At 38.6% G+C, this 17,061-nt stretch overlaps 1 protein-coding gene across 1 annotated transcript in view; it reads right to left on the bottom strand.

The window, feature by feature from the left end:
- Positions 1 to 1,773: 1,773 nt before the first annotated feature.
- The window catches only part of CPA (Subunits of heterodimeric actin filament capping protein Capz superfamily), a 55,557-nt gene continuing 40,269 nt past the window's right edge, over positions 1,774 to 17,061 (bottom strand). Inside the window, exons 6-10 of the mRNA XM_010261298.3 lie at positions 4,140 to 4,218; positions 3,898 to 3,975; positions 3,037 to 3,111; positions 2,919 to 2,954; positions 1,774 to 2,125 (exon numbers count right to left, since the gene is read on the bottom strand). Of these exons, the coding sequence (XP_010259600.1) occupies positions 2,018 to 2,125; positions 2,919 to 2,954; positions 3,037 to 3,111; positions 3,898 to 3,975; positions 4,140 to 4,218 (376 nt within the window). The 3' untranslated portion in view covers positions 1,774 to 2,017. The remainder of the gene's footprint in view (positions 2,126 to 2,918; positions 2,955 to 3,036; positions 3,112 to 3,897; positions 3,976 to 4,139; positions 4,219 to 17,061) is intronic.

Raw genomic sequence — 17,061 nt, 5'->3', positions numbered from 1 at the left:
TTTATCGCAGTCATACATGGAGAATATCTCATACTTGGCGTAGTACAGGGTTGGGTATCTTGATAAATCTGTTGGGTGGGTATCTTGATAATTTAATGCATTTTATTATTTGACTTACCAACCAAGGAGGTATTTGTTACAAAGTGAAGGTTCAAGGGCTCTTTGTCACAAATGAAAATTCATAGGGTAATTGTCATTATAAACTACCCCTTTTTAACAAAGATCTCATACTTAATTGAATCATGATCAAACGACCAAACTTTGCACTTCCATAAGTCCAATCCAATCTTATGAATACTTTGGACTATTTTCAATTGGTCAAATTTAATGTCTAGACCATCTGATCTGTTCAAATTGGTTTTAATTTAGATTGGTTCCAACCCAAACCTGGTCCATTGGCACCTGAATTCTTATCTTCTATCGATGAACCATATGTTGGTTCAATCCAACCAAATCCAATATAAATCCATTATGAATGGGCCATGTCCAATCAAATCCAATAAACACTTTGGACCATTAAGTTTGGACTGATCCAATTCAATGTCTTACCGGTCCATCCAATCTGTCTAAATTGATTTTGATTTGAACGGGGTTTAACCCAAAACTGGTCCATTGACACCCCTACTTCCACGTGAACACTAATAAAGGCACATGGGTTCCCCATAAAGTGCTCCTCACACCTCACACAACACATTCCACCCCTGCATTTGGAACACCTCCCATGACAAGTGCGGGAGATGTTCCCAATGCATGGGTGCAATGTGATTTGGGACATGTGTGACACTTTATGAGGAGCCGATCCGAACTCATGTTAGAAAAATCTATGATGCAAAAAAGATATGGTATGGAAAAAAAATTTGACCAATCAAAACCCATCCATGAATTTTGATAAATTACACCTAATTGGCTACAACATTTATGATTCCAGTTGAGTTGACTGGTCAGAAGTTTTTACGCACTATGGAAAACCCAGATTTGTCCTCACGGAATGCTCCTCACACCACCTCAGCCATGAATAAAAGAAGCCCAGATCTGCTCCTCACAATACATTCCCAACCTCACATAAGGGACATCTCCAGTAATTATATGTTCTTATCCACGGGAAGCTGTTCCCAATACATGGTGGGATGTGCTGTGACCAGTTGACTGGTCATAAGTTTTTCAGATATCATATCTTTTCCATATCATAATTGAACCCTTCATAAAATCATAGAAATACGGGAGACATTTCTGAACGAGCTGTGAAGTGGGTGTGAGGATCAAATCTGGACTCCTCCATGGAAACCAGGAACCATAAGACACTAAGCAAATCATGATATAGGGTCCCATGAGTATTACAAATAGAACCGAGGTGGTGTATCAGATTGCCTTAGTTATTACAAATGGACCTGTAGAGCAAGGCTCCAAATGTCTCAATGTATTGGTGCACATCTTATGATACAATATCGGTTTTTGGATTCATCAAAATACAGGGTGTCTTTATGTTCAAACATAAGAACCCCTCTTAACATGCCTATGAATATGATTGAAACCTTCAGCCTGAAAAGGTAAAAGAAAAGACGAAACAAAAATAAAAAAAAGAATTTCAGTTGTTTGAATCGTATACTTTGAACCATATTTTTTACTTTTTTTTTCGTCCAAACAGATCGAACCTGAGCCCCAACGTTGTGGTCGCTGCTTTGATATCTAAAGCCTGTGTGGCCAGCCAAAGCCAAATGGGCTTTGTAACTATCCGTGCCTCGAGCATTTAATCAACTTCTTTAAAGGAGAAAATAGTGCACAAATTCCTCACTGTTTTATATCAACATCAAATGAACCAAATACAATTGTACAAAAAATACTTAGAAAATATAATTCCCAACGCTTTCTCACAAAAACAAACTTTGAGACACAAGCAGTGTGACAAATGACAAGAACTCTCAAGGGATTTATTCACGCAAAATTCATCTGAAATAATATTGAACTACTCTGGCTCAATATTACCAAGGCAATCCTCACCTCAGGCTGGGTATTTTTTTCACTTGCCAAGTCCAAGTTCTTTTGTGATCTCTCGGTTAAGGCTAATTTGCAAAGTGTTATTCCATGGGAATAGTGTACGCGTAACTGGAAGCTTCCTGCGGAGATCCTGCATTGCAACTCACAAGGAAATGGGATTTTCACCACTAGAAGGGAACACATAGACCAATATATTGAAATAACAATGGAGGCTTTAAACATTGAGGATATCCCAATTCACTCTAAGTAGTTCTTTTCTTTTTCCTTCTATCTTTTCTTTTTTTGGTGGTTGGGGAGCTTTAAACATTAAGGATATCCCAATTCACTCTAAGTAGTTCTTTTCTTTTTCCTTCTATCTTTTCATTTTTTTTGGTGAAGGTGGTGGGGGGGGGGGGTGCAAGGATAGAGGTTCAGATACTGTAACTTCATTAAAATAATGCATTTGGTATTTGGATCTTCCACTAACATAAGGTAAGCTAATTCAATAAAGGGATGGAGCCCATTATAAGTCTTATACAACCAAAGTTGATGCTACAGTTGGTATTATTATCTGTCTCTCAGAGTAGTTGAAAGCCAAACTTCTGGATTGTTAACTCAATACACTGCACCAATTTGTTAATGCTATTAGTTTCACGAATCAACTGATCTTGGATATTTGTCAAAATTCTTCATTGCAATTTTTCAAGAGGAGAGAAATTGGATAAGTAGTCTAATCTCATCAGTGTGATTAGATCTACAACCCAAAAGAGGTGGTGAGTCTGGCGACCTGGTTACTGGACTCTGGATTTGATTGGGTATTGTCTATATGGAAATTGCTAGCCACAAAACCATCTATTAAATGGTATAAAGATTTAACCAGATTCTCCTTTTTCATAAATTCAGCATGCTTATCAAATTTAAATTATGCAAAGATTTGAAAGTACCTTGAAAGTGGTATCTGGCAAATTTGAATAAGATACCTGCCAATGTGCAGCTGTCAGAAAAAGATACTCTGACATCAATTCAACTATTTTAACCTAAGAACAGAAACAAATTAAGAACCTCAAGAGATGCCATGTATTCAGTCTCGTGGTGGCGAATCATGTTTGCTATAGAAAGTGCCGAATCTTCAGGCGACTGAAATCAGAAATAACAAATGTCAGTCACATTAAATGAATTATCTGTAACATGGAAAACCAATAAGAAGACAAAGAAAGTGGTCAATCTTCAACTAATTACAAGGATAGGAATTGATTTTTGAAGTAATTTGTTTCCAATAACACAGGAAAGCATACAGGGGGGACTGGCTGAAATTGAAGCATGATAATAGAATAAAAATTGGTATGCTGAATAAAACTTCAGATGAAAGGAAAACCCAATAATCAACTATACATAGTATGTTAGCTTCTGAAAATGATAATTGAAGAAGGCCTCCCCCCTATATGTGAATCTTTTCCATAATATTCCATTAATCAGCTTATGTGGAATGTCTGACGGTAGCCAATAACCAAATGGATGAGATTATTGGGAATAAGATGGAAGGCCAAAGTCTTTCCCCATGACATATCCCAATCAGCTTTTCATGTGTATTACCATCAGATTAGTATATAATTTCAACATATTTCAATTATATCATAGATTCAATCATTTCTAAATACTCAACCACCCAATGGACCTGGTCTCTTACATTGCATAATACTCAACTTTATTTCAACAAGTACGAGATGCAAAGGCACATTCAATCGAGCGGGCACAATAACTTAAGGCTCAGTTTGGAAGGAGTACAAATACAAATATGCAGTGTAAAACCTTTTATTTTGTATGTATTTTTACTCTACATAATTGTACCTGTACTCTTTCCTAAATGAGCCTAAGAAAAAAATCATGATCTGAGAATCTTTCATCACTATTATTTATACTAACCTGGAAAATGGTTGTGTCTATACATTCATGGTTGGCATCTAATTGCACATTTCCTTCTTCAAAATAGTGTGCTCCCACCTGAAATAAACCCAACCAACTGGTGTTATAAGGAATTTACCCATAAGCATGCATACACAAACTTAAAATTCAGCCAAGGTGATCCACAAAGGCCACCAAATATCACTAACATACATCATGTGCATTTACTGTTAATGCCAACATTATGAATTTGTAAGTAATACCTGTATCTTGCCACTCAGTTCCACCAGTTGTGTATCATCTTTAAAATCAATATTCCATACTGAACGCCAAAATCCATTACTGTACAGTAGAAAGACACTAGAGTTCAGACCTTAGGAAAAAAGAAGAAAAAGAAAATGCAATTTAACACCACCTCAACAAAGCATCATCCTAACTATATGGAGTTGGCAAGAATTAATGTAAATCTGAACTATAAAAGTGACAGCCCAATATCAAGGTAGAACAATGCAAAGGTCAGGGCAATCCCAAGAAAAACATAAGATTAGAGCATAACCATTTCTGCCCTGCAGCTGTCCACCAGGTAGGGGACCCTCCAGATAGGCCAGGTGTTCCATCCTCCAGTTCACATCAATCCCATACCCCACCTTGTATTGTCACTTTCTCTAGCAAATATTGTCCATTTAATGTTCTAATATTTAATAGAAAACTCAAAAGAAGATATTCTTGTGGACGTGTGGCAAGTGCCCTGGGGCTGAAAATGAAGTTTTCCCAACGAGTATTAGCAGGGTAGACAAACATGTGTGATACTTTTGGCTCCAAACTTAATTGTCATGTGGAAGATTCCAAGGTCATTTATGGAAGCATGGGGCAAGAAACAATCATATATAATTTCCTTGTACAAAATTGCACAAGGCAATTAGTTGCACCCTATATTTTATTGCTAACAGTAAATGAAAGTTTACTAAAAATATGAAGAGCCTCAATCAAAATTAGGATTCAGGAAAGGTAGAGAACAGCTTGAAGCTGAACATAAGAACTGGTTGAATCCTTACAATCCCTCTATTGGCTGAGGAAGAAACGGCAATAGCAATAATTGGCCAGATCTTAATGATATCATCTACAAATGAAGTGAGCAAATATCTTCAATGTTTTCACAAAATCACTAAATTAGTATTTAATTAGAGAGGAGAGATCAAGGATTCAAATTTCTCTGTTAACCTAGTTAGTTTTTAACTTTTAAGACTACTCCTAGATGGACCATTTGATGGGCCTAACTGGTTATACTAGGTCAGTTAATCCTAAAAACTACCTTAATGAAAGCAGATTAGGTAGCTCTATAAATGGATACATGTAACATCCTGATCTGGACCCATGGATGACCAATTTTAGGTAGTAGGCTTAGGGCATCCAATTCAAGGCAGTAAGGCACAGACCTCCTTCCTATAAATAGAGGGTCCAATGCCATAGTTCCACTTAAATACTTGGATTGAATCTTCAGAGAGGAAGGCCAGGATCCTCGATTTGAGTGATTTTGGAAAGCAGTACAGTTGTTAAAGTCCACAAGAGACTGAAGAACATGGGCCCACCAGGCAAACTATGAATAGCAAGCTAGTCCCAGAAGGAAGAAAGATAACAATCTCAAGTCAGGTGTTAAGTAGAATCAAGGCCTTAAGCACAACATAAGGGACTGAAATCGTAATCCTGTCTGTCAATATCTTCCCTTTTGTCCTTTTAATCTGGGCATGTCTTTATACCCTCCCTGGAAAGAATGTAATACAAGTAGGACGATGTCAGGATCCATCTAAACAAGGTGATTTCCCTAGGAGCCACAGCTCTTGCCTCCAGAATCAAATATGAAGCTCCAATATCCATCCAACAGTCTTTCATCCAATCCATGACTACCGGGGAAATTGAGCTAAGACTCTAAAGAAATTGTATAATCTTCTCTGATGGAGCCCCCATCTCCAATTGGATTGAAATACATCATAAAGAGTTTTTTTTTATCAATAACGGCAAATTTTATTAAGACAATGAAACTTTAATTACAATAGAGGGTGAGGTAAACTGTCTTAACTCCCCCAACAGCATAAAACAAAAGAAGCAAAATTAGAAATGAACCCAAAAAAAGGAACCCATATTCACCCCTTGCTTGGCTAGCCCATTGGCAAGTGAATTAGCAGTTCTCTTTACCCAACTATATTTCACCTCAATGTCCCTAGTCAGCCACTTAAGTTTGTTCTTTTCATTGCTGTAATTCCATATACCAGAGCTGTCTTCCCTTAGCCATCTCACCACCACCTCCGAGTGACCTTCAATAACCAGTCTTCTGATGTTCAACTCCCTTGCTCTTTGGGCACCTTCCAAGGCCGCAAGGATCTCAGCCCTAAGAGAGACTCCTTCCCCAATAGAGCATGAGAACATGGCTAGAATAAGCCCTTCCTCATTCCTGAAAACTCCCCCAATACCAGACAGCCTTGGGTTCCTTAAGCTACTGCCATCAAAGTTCAGTTTTATGAACCCAGTGGGAGGAGGGGTCCAAGAGGGATTAGAAACTCTTTTAACCTTGGCAGAGTTAGCTATCTCCTTTCATTTTCTCAGCAAGTCATCCAAGGAGAAATCTGAAAATAAGTCTAGGAATTACAGCTAGTGTACCACCCTTAAGTGTATCAATTCCATTAAGTTTTCAATGGTTCTCTCCTTTTCTGAAAAAATTCGTAAATTTCTTTCTTCCCATAAAGACCAACAAACTGCTGCCCTAATACATCTCTACATAACGTTCCCAATCCCAAGACCACCTAGCTTCTTGCACCTAGTCACCACCTCCCACCCTATCCTATGGTCCCTCTTCTCTCCTGGCTCCTATAAGAAATCTCTCATTAATTTTTCCAATTTATTAGAGACTTCTGTGGGTATCTTAAAAAATTGACAAGAAATACACAGGTAGGTTAGCTAAGGTAGACCTAACCAAAGTGATCCTACCCCTAATGAAAGATAATTTTTCCTCCAAGAAACAAGTCTTTTCTCTAATCTTTCCACCACTAGGTTCCAAAATTATTTTTTTCTTGGGGCTATCTCCTAAGGGGAGATCTAAGTAATTTATAGGCCACTCCGAAACTACACAACCTAAAATGTCTGCATATTCACTTATTTCCCTTTCCTCCATGTTCACTCCCACTATATGACTTATCAAAGTTCACCTTAAGATTGGATATCTGCTCGAAGAGTTGTATTATCATTTTCATGTTCCTGATCCAATTAATGTCCCCACCTTCACAGAAAAACATTGTATCGTCTGCAAGCTGCAAGTGCATAAGTGGAATTTCCTCCCTTCCAATTCCCCACCCTCTTAATAAATTCCTTAAGTCAGCTTTATGGATCAATCTCCCTAAGACTTCTGCAACCACTGTGAATAAGAAAGGGGAGAGTGGGTCTCCTTGTCTAATTCCTCTCAGAGCAGGAAAAAAATCTACCACAATTCCATTAACCAAAATTGAGTAGTGACGACTCCTAACACATCCCCATATCCAATTGCACCATCTATCTCCAAACGAAGTTAGCCAAGACTTCCAACAAAAAGGACCAATCAACTAGATCAAAAGCCTTTTCTAGGTCCAATTTACACACCACTCCCTTCTTCTTTGTCCTTCTGAAACTCTTCAAACTCTCATTTGCAATCAGGATTTGATCAAAAATCTGTCTGCTCTTCACAAAAGCTCATTGGTTGGGTGCAATAATAGTAGGAAGAACTTCCTTGATCCTAAGAAACAACCCTTTTGCAATTATTTTATATAAGTTGTTCACCAAGCTTATCGGTCTAAAATCCCTCGGTTGTGAAGCCTCTATCTTCTTTGGAACCAAAGCAATAAAATGTGGAGTTTAATCCCAGGTTAATTACTCCCCTACTATGGAATTCATCAAAGACTAACATTAGATCCCGTTTCAAAATCTCCCAAAAATCCTGATAGAAGGCCATTGTAAATCCATCTGGGCCCACAGCTTTTCTATCGAATGAAAACACAACTTCCTTTATTTCCTCTAGTTCAAACTTCCTTTCTAACCACCCCCTATTCTCTTTTCCTATATTCGGCCACTCCAAACCCTCTGAGCAAACCTTCTCATTCAATGGCCTTCTGAAGATAGACTTGAAATGATTTACCAAGGCCCATGCTATCTCTATCATGTTGGAAATAGCTGCTCCTTCAATTTCTAGTTTTGAAACAAAGTTATTTTTCCTTCTACCATTTGCCACTGAGTGGAATAATCTAGTGTTACTATCTCCCTCATTTAACCATTTGCACCAAGATTTCTATCTCCAACTTATTTCCTCTTTGTGCAGAATATCCTCCAATTGCTTCATAAAGAGTTTCACCCATAACGCCTATAAATTAGCTACATAGTTGCAAGAAGCCCAGGTTTCCAGGGACCATACTTCATGAAAAGGGGTGAGGAACACTCCTATACCACATACTATCTCTCAGTCAACAAGCTTATTATAGTATGCCATCTCCTAATCGTCAGTATCCAGTGGACCATTTGATGGTCACCAAATCAATATGTTTCATCTTAGGTCTCACTGCATTATTTGGAGAAGATTATGGCATTCCTATCCTCCCAAATGTACTAAGTGGTAACTGCATAAGCACGCCTCCACATGATTTGCCCTTTCCTATCTAGAGGATTTGAAGAATTCCTCTCTTCTTGTCTTCTTTGGCAAATGCTTGAAGCAAAGCAAACTCCATCAGGAGGAGATTTATGGGATGTTAAAATTGTCTAAGAGATTTCACAATGGCAACAATGTCCACTGGAAGGGACAAAAGCACACCAAATTGGTCACCCCCACCAAAGAATGTACCAAAATTAAATTTGATGGCAGCAAGGTTGAAAACCTTGGGCAATAAAGCATGGGTGGTATTATTAGAAAATGTGAACAATCAAGTGGCTTGCTCAGGTTCAATAAGAGAAGGAAATTCAATCAAAGTATAACTCTTAGTTGTATTACAAGTGCCGGCAAGATCATTGGCTTTGTGAACCGAATTGAGAGCAAGAAGAAAATAGAATTAAGGGTGTCAAGAATAGTCGACCCCCACCCCAAAGAGTCTCTTTTATATTAAAGAGATAAAAGATATGTACAATTACAAGAATGCCCTTACGGGGCTGAAAGATAAAAAGAACAAATAAAATAATAAGAATACAATACTGTACAATAAGGACTACTCTAATAATGTACATCGAGGTATATCTTCACACTCCCCCTCAAACTGATGTGTAGACATCAGCATCAGTTTGCCCACAAGAATGAGGTGTTGACTTTTAGTCATGGCCTTGGTAAAGATGTCAGCAATCTACATGTGAGAGGCTACATGAAGAAGAGATATAGAGCCTGCAACAAGAAGGTCTCTAATAAAGTGACAATCCACCTCGATATGTTTAGTCCTCTCATGAAAGATAGGATTAAATGCGATCTTGATAGCACTGGTGTTATCGGCATACAAAGGAATAGGAGTAGGAAGAGGAGTACCAAGATCCATGAAAAGAGACTTCAGCCAAACAATCTCGCTACATGCAGAAGACATGGCTCTATACTCAGCTTCAGTAGAAGACTTAGAGACAGTTTGTTGTTTCTTGCACTTCTAGGAGATGAGAGAGTCACCCATGAAGACGCACCACCTAGTAGTGGATCAGCGAGTGTCAAGGCAACCAACCCAATCGGCATCAGCATAAACCCTCAATTGTATGGATGATGAGGAAGAGAAAAACAATCCCTGAGAGGTTGTCTCTAACATAACGGATGATGCGGCGAACAACAACCATATGAGGTTGCCGCGATGCAAAGACAAATTGACTAACGACCTAAATAGCATGTGAAATATCGGGCCTGGTCATAGTAAGATAGATCAAAGAGCCAACAACCTGACGGTACAAGGTAGCATCAGGAAGGATGAGGCCTTTGGATTTAGATAGCTTGACATTCAGCTCCAGGGGGGTATCAACATGTTTCTCATAAGTAATTCTAGCTAATTTGACGAGATCAGAGGCGTATTTTTGTTGACAAATAAAATACCCTCGACACCTATGATGATCCTCCAAACCTAATAAGTAAGAGGACCCGGGTTCTTCATGTGAAATGAGTTATGAAGTAAGGACTTCAGCTCACAAATGCCATCATGATCATCCCCAGTTAGAAGCATGTCATCAACATACAATAGGAGGATAATGATACACTGGGGTCTTCTCTTAACAAAGAGAGTAGTCAGAGGAACTATGATTATACCCAGCTGCAACAACATTCCGGAAGCGCTGAAACCAAGCCCTGAGTGCTTGCTTCAGACCATATAGAGACTTCTTTAGGCGACAGACACATAAAGGATCACTGCAATATCCAGGCGAAGGTTTCATGTAGACTGTCTCCTTCAGTTCACCATGAAGAAAAGCATTCTTCACATCTAATTGGTAAATAGTCTAGGAATGAATAGCAGATATGACCATAAGAGTCCGAACTGTGGTGATATTAGCAACCGGGGCAAATGTTTCTTCATAACCAATCCCATATTCCTGACTATATCCTTGGGCAACTAACCAGGCCTTATATCGATCGAGGGAACCATCTGACTTCAGTTTGATCGTATAGACCCAACGGCTTCCAACAATAGAAGCATCTGGAGGAGCTAGCACAAGATCCCAAGTATCATTCTCGTGGAGGGCTTGAATTTCAGGAAGGAAAACCATAACAGTCAGGGGGGCGAGAAATACGGGTAGAATGACGAAGTGGAATAACCGAATTACTATCTGAAATAGGAAGATCTTGGGTCAAGGTATCACTTACAGGGGATATCAGAGATGGATGCTTTGGACCGGGTGGAAGGGGGGTTGTAAGTGCAAAGATCGGGACACGTAGCCACTTGCAGGTGAAGACGAGAAAATCTCTCAGTCGAGGAAGTAGTAGTGTCATCTGAATCAAAGTCCTGCAAAACAGAGATGGAAGGAATAGACAATCTAGCAACCCCAGCAAAGAAGGAGATATGTTCAAGAAACACAACATTTTGAGAAATCCGAATACGACGAATAGCAGGATCATAGCACAAAAATCCTTTGTGGTCAAGACTATATCCCACAAAGGCACACATAGCAGACTGAGCAGTTAATTTAGATTGTTCACGAACAGGAAGATGTACAAAACAAAGACAAGCAAAAACATAAAGACTAGAGAAATCTGGGAGATGACCAAAAAGTTTTTGGAAGGGAGAAGTGTTGCCTAGAACAAAGGAGGGAAGAAAATTGATCAAATACACGATTGTACTGGCTACTTCTACCCAAAACGAAGTTGGAGTATAAGACTCCTGTAGTAATGTCCACACAACACTGAGAATATATCCATTCTTCCGTTCAGCCGCACCATTCTGTTGTGGAGTGTCTGGGCAACTGCACTAAGACTGAATTCCATAACTCCTCAAGTAGGCCTGAAAGTCTTCGTCTCTATATTCTCCCCCTGAATCTGAACCAGAGAATAGTCACATTGCACTTGAATTAATTTTGCACCATAGTATGAAATAATTTAAATGTGCCAAAAACTTTCGATTTGTGCTGTAGAAAATAAATCCAAGCATATCTGGTACAATCATCTATAAACAATACAAAATATATGTATCCCAATCGTGAAGTAGTAGAAGCAAACCAAACATCACTATGTATTATCTCAAAAGGTTTAGTGGCATGTTTAGATGTATGAAGAAATGGTAAAACATGACTTTTACTCAAACAACACGTAGTGTAAGAAATATCAAAAGTATGAACAAGAGGAATTTTATTCTTAATCAAACCATAGTCAAGTATGAACAGGAGGAATTTTATTCTTAATCAAACCATAGTCAAACAAAAATTTTAATTTTTGGGAATATGGATGACCCAACCGTTTATGCCATAAATCCCAAATATTATTTCTATAACTCAACAAAGAATCAGACAAAGAAAAACAAAGTAAAGTTGAGGATGCTCCTGATTGAGATTTCTTGAACTCCAGCGCAAATAGACGGCCCGACCTATGCCCCTTCCCTTTCACCTTCCCAGTGTACCGGTCATGTATCAAGCAACCATCATGAGAAAAGGTGAGAACATTTCCTTCATCAACAAGTTGGCCAACAGAAATCAGATTAGTAGTAAGGTTGGGTACTAAGAGGGTTTTTGATAGAGGGAAGGATCTAGTTGGTGACAATTTAAGGGACATGCTACCAATGATGTCTAACTTTTCACCATTGGTAGTAATAATATGTTTATGGTAAGTTTCAATGGATGGATTTGGGTGATTGAGGTAAGCTCCTGTCATATGATTGGTGGCACTTGAATCTATAATCCAAGCATGTGAAAGGGAAGAACAATATGCAGAGAACTTACCAGACAAGCCAATAGCAAAGAAAGCAGAGGAAATAGCAGAAGATACCAATTGCCCAACCTTTTCTTCATCCATGACACCTGTTGAATCAACTTTCACTGAAGAATTACCCTTGGTGGATACAGTGTCTGTTGCTTGTCCATCTACTGCCTAATAGGCCCAGGGCTGTCTTTTTCTAAGAACCCTTAGCTGGTCGGATTGGACAGTCTGGAATGATGTGACCATGTTGCTTGCAATAGGTGCACACATTCTTCTTATAGTGAGAAGCAATGTGTCCAAAACCCTTACACTCATAGCACTGAATTTTGGAGAAGTCCTTGGAGGTTGGCTTCTTACACCCATGAGCAACAAAGGTTGTTTCAGCCCCAAGTTCAGTATCTTCCCATCAAACCCGGCTGTAGTGAGAAGTCTAGCCTCTTTCCTTAAAAGTTCCCCTAAAACAGAATCCATATCTGGAAGTGTTTCCCTACTCAGAATGTTGGACCTGATTATCTCATATTCAAGTCTAAGTCTCATCAAGAATTCTCTTCTCAAAATGCTTCTGAAGATATTTCACACACTCTACTGGATCCGAGGGTTCAATGTGAACAATCTCATATTCAGCCCATAAATCAAGAAAACCAGAAAAATATTCTTGTATCCTCCTATCTCCTTGGTTGTAAGAAAATATTTCTGATTCTATCTGATACTGTTTAGATACGTTGAACTGTTGATAAACTTTTTCCAAATACAAGTACATCTCATAGGTTGTTTTCATTCTCCTCATAGGTACAAATATATGATAATCAATAGAACTCATAATCCAAGAAACAAGCTTACCATTATCCAACTTCCATTGTTGTAAAGCCTTGGCCTCGATCTCAGCTGGTTTAGTGACCATTCCATTCAGATATCCTTATAAACCTTTCCCTTCAACATAAAAATCAAAATTGAACTTCCACATCCCATGATTTTGTCCATTCATCTTCACGGGAATGATATCACCTCTGTCTGAAGCCATTACGGCAAGAAAATAGCACAAAATAGGGTTCGACTGAAGTTTAAAGGAACTAGACTGCAATAAAACTTGATCAAAACGAGTGAAATAAGTTGTAATCGAATCCAAGAGAGTCAAAAAACTAAGAAAGAAACCCCTTACTTTCACCGGAGATTGTTCAAGATCCAGTAGAAGAAGAAAACTAAACACAGTCCAGAAAAGGACAGTTTGGGCGCAGCCGCCTATAAGAGAAGTCCAAATCTCTCTCAAAACTTCACGGATCTCAATAAAACTTTCAAAGTATGTTGAGAAGAGCTAGGCAACAACTCCTTTTAAATCTTGCTACAAACATGCCAAACGAGAGAGATCCAATAAAATCTCTCTTTGAATGCGCGGAAAACAGAAAAATGGTTCCTGGAAAGATCAAAACAGTCCAAGACCAATCGGCAGTAAGGGTGTAAACGGTATTCGAAAATCTGATTTTGAATTTGATATTCGACATAATTGAATCGAATTCGAATAATTCGAATAATTCGAATATCTAATCAGTCGAATTTGGATATCCTATTCATACCGAATAGTTAATCGGATTCGAATTCAGATATGACCTGATTCGATTCAATAAATATCTGAATTCGATTAATTATTTAATTCTTATATAATATATAAAATATTTTATATAATTTATATATAATAATTAAGTTACATAAATATTTTATATATTTATATACTTTATATCAATAAAATATTTATTTTATATATTTATTAATTATCTAAAATAATTAATTAATCGAATTCGAATCAAATATTTATTAATTATCTAAAATAATTAATTTAATCGAATTCGAATTCGGATATTAATTTTCAATATCCGTCGGATATCGGATTTTCTAATCGGATTCAAATTCAAATATTGCCTTATCCAATTCGAATTCGACCCGTTTACACCCCTAATCGGCAGAGATGCAAGTTCTCAATGGATTAAGAAAACAAGGTGGATCAGAGAGAAAGAAGATCAAAGGGCAACCTGCTCTGGTACCATGTGAACCGAATTGAGAGCAAGAAGAAAACAGAACTTAAGGGTGTCAAGAATAGTCGACCCCCACCCCAAAGAGTCTCCTTTATATTAAAGAGATAAAAGATATGTACAGTAACAAGAATGCCCTTACAGGGCTGAAAGATAAAAAGAACAAATAAAATAATAAGAATACGATATTGTACAACAAAGACTACTCTAATAATGTACATCAAGGCATATCTTCATAGGCTTAAAGAAACCTAATTGCAGAGGGAGATTCAAAGACAATTATCAATTGGCTGAGATGAGTTAGTAGAAGCATGCAACTTGCAACATCAAATTATGGAGACTCGACTTCAAGCCAATATTGTGGAAGTTAATTTTGTTTGAGTGCCATGGTCAGCAAATATACTAGCAGATACACTAGCCAAAGAAGGAATTAATAGACAATAATTGAATTGGGAGAGGGGTAACCTCTTGACTAAATGGTACTACTGGTACCTTGGGACTTTAAGGGTACCTAAGGGGAGCAGCACTAGGCTAGCTCTATAACTATACAGAACAACATCCATGCATTTATTTATACATTACTTCATTCTTTATCAATATTTTTTTTAAGATGCGATAGAAAAATTGTCTAAGCTCTCTTGTGTTTTCAATTGATGAAAACTGATAAAACTCATATGAGATGTTTGTATGAGTCCAGATCAGAAGAAAGAGAAGAAGAAGAAGAGGGAGAAGAAGGAGAAGAAGGAGGAGGAGAGAAAGAACAGTCTCATCCGAACTAAAGAGAAAAGACCCTCTTCTCTAGTCGGCCACTCTTTTATTTATACTCTTCTAAAATATACAAGAATTACTATTGTGCCCTCACTTAAGTGAGAGCCACATCAGCTGAACAACTAATATATAACTTAACACAAAAAGTCTATACTACCCTTCTACAGCCGACTCTAACACTCCCCCTCAAGCTGGTGAGTATATGTCATATAGTCCTAGCTTGTTACATATGTAGTCCACTCTTCCTCGATTCAACCCTTTGGTAAACAGATCTACCCATTGATTTCCTATGTTCACATATGTTGTACTTATCACTCCACTAAGCACCTTCTCACGTACAAAGTGGCAATCAACTTCTATATGCTTCGTCCTTTCATGAACCACTGGATTAGAGGAGATATGAACTGCAACTTGATTATCACAATATAGCTTCATAGGAGTGTCAATCATGTATCCCATCTCTTCTAGGAGATGCTTCAACCACACTAGTTCACATGTTGTGTGTGCCATAGCCCTATATTCAGCCTCTGCACTGCTTTTTGCTACCATTGTCTGCTTCTTACTTTTCCATGTCACTAAGTTCCCACCAATAAAAGTGCAATACCCTATAGTGGACCTTCTGTCAAATATGGAACCAGCCCAATCAGCATCCGTGTATCCCTCTATCTCAAGACTTCCTCCACTCTTATATAACAAACCACGACTTGGAGCTCCCTTCAAATACTACACAATCCTTAGGACTGCCTCCCAATGTGGAATTCGAGGATTCTGCATAAACTGACTCACTACACTGACCACAAATGAGATATCAGGTCGAGTGATGGTTAGGTAAATAAGCTTACCTACCAACCTTCTGTACCTTATCGGATCCTCAAACTCCTCACCTACATCACTACTCAACTTAACATTCAGTTCCATGGGTGTTTCAGTTGGTTTGGCACCCAACAACCATGTTTCTTCTAGCAGATCAAGAACATATTTCCTCTGGCACAGATTAATACCATTCTTGGACCTCGCTACCTCTATCCCTAGTAAGTATCTTAATTTTCCAATATCCTTTCTCTGGAAGTGATCATGCAAGTAAGTCTTCAACCTGTCAATCCCCGGTCTGTCACTGCCTATGATAACAATGTCATCTACATATACCACCAAGAGGATCTTCCCAGCATTTGATTCATAGTTGAATACGGAATGGTCAACCTGACACTGTTTCATTCCAAACTTCTTCACCACTTCACTAAATCTCCCAAACCATGCACGGAGAGATTGTTTAAGTCCATAAGAAAGTCTACATACCTTCTCACCCTCCCCCTGAGCAACAAACCCTAGTGGTTGCTCCATGTACACCTCCTCAAGGAAATCACCATGTAAAAAGGAATTCTTGATGTCAAGCTGAAACAAGGGCCAATCAAACATAGCAGCAAGAGAAATCAAAACACGAACTGACCCAGTTTTGGCAACCGGAGAGGTGTTTTATCAATACCATATAGCTATGAATAACCTTTGGCAACTAACCGAGCTTTCAACCGTTCAACACTCCCATCAGGTAAGTATTTAACCGTGCACACCCACTTACAACCTACAACATGCTTACCAGGCGGAAAAGTGGTGAGGTCCCACGTATGAGTACGAGTCAGGGCCAAGAGTTCTTCCATTGCTTGGCGCCACCCTGGAGAACTGAGGGCATCCTGGACATCCTTGGGAACAGAGACAGAGGATAACATAGAAACAAACTAGCGATGGGAAGCCAAAAGGTGAGATACAGAAACATAATTGGAAATGGAGTGGAGAGTGCAACTGCATTTACCTTTCCACAAAACAATAGGGAGATCAAGGTCAGAAACTGGGGGTGGTAACAACTGTCGGATCTGTTGACGGTTACGAAGCTGGAGGAAGAGCCGGTGCCTGACGATGTGTATACAATTGCCAGATAGGTGGTCGTTCCGCAGGTAGCTGCACTGGAGACAAAGACTGGGTCACAACTGGAACAAAGAGAACGGGGTCCTCGACAGGAACTGGAAGAGG

Source organism: Nelumbo nucifera, chromosome 3 (assembly GCF_055504915.1).
Source record: "Nelumbo nucifera cultivar China Antique chromosome 3, China Antique-T2T, whole genome shotgun sequence".
Lineage (NCBI taxonomy): Eukaryota > Viridiplantae > Streptophyta > Magnoliopsida > Proteales > Nelumbonaceae > Nelumbo > Nelumbo nucifera.
This window is presented reverse-complemented; position numbering and strand designations above follow the sequence as displayed.